Raw genomic sequence first — 269 nt, forward strand, 5'->3', positions numbered from 1 at the left:
TGGGGCAGTTGTGGTGGTGGGCAGTTCATGGGGGTAACATCTCGCTCGCCCCCCAGTTAGGTGTCGCGGTCGGCTTCCTCCTGCCGCCGGTTCTGGTCCCCAATGTTGAAGATTTGGACCGGCTGTCACGTGACATCAGCATCATGTTCTACGGAACCGCCGCCGTCTCCACTCTCCTCTTCATCCTGGTAATATTCGGTGCGCATCAACCCGACCACTCGTGTATACTGACGGCTGTGGCCGGAATGGTGGAGGTGCAGTGACGGCTG

The 269-nt window shown here is 59.5% G+C and overlaps 1 protein-coding gene across 1 annotated transcript in view; it reads left to right on the plus strand.

Annotated features, from left to right (window-relative positions):
- LOC108803925 (feline leukemia virus subgroup C receptor-related protein 2-like) overlaps positions 1-263 on the plus strand; it is a 3904-nt gene extending 3641 nt beyond the window's left edge. Inside the window, exon 2 of the mRNA XM_018575713.1 lies at positions 57-263. Within this exon, the coding sequence (XP_018431215.1) occupies positions 57-263 (207 nt within the window). The remainder of the gene's footprint in view (positions 1-56) is intronic.
- The last annotated feature ends 6 nt before the right edge of the window (positions 264-269 follow it).

Source organism: Nanorana parkeri, unplaced genomic scaffold (assembly GCF_000935625.1).
Source record: "Nanorana parkeri isolate BGI_ZX_2015 unplaced genomic scaffold, ASM93562v1 scaffold4476, whole genome shotgun sequence".
In the NCBI taxonomy this organism is placed as follows: domain Eukaryota; kingdom Metazoa; phylum Chordata; class Amphibia; order Anura; family Dicroglossidae; genus Nanorana; species Nanorana parkeri.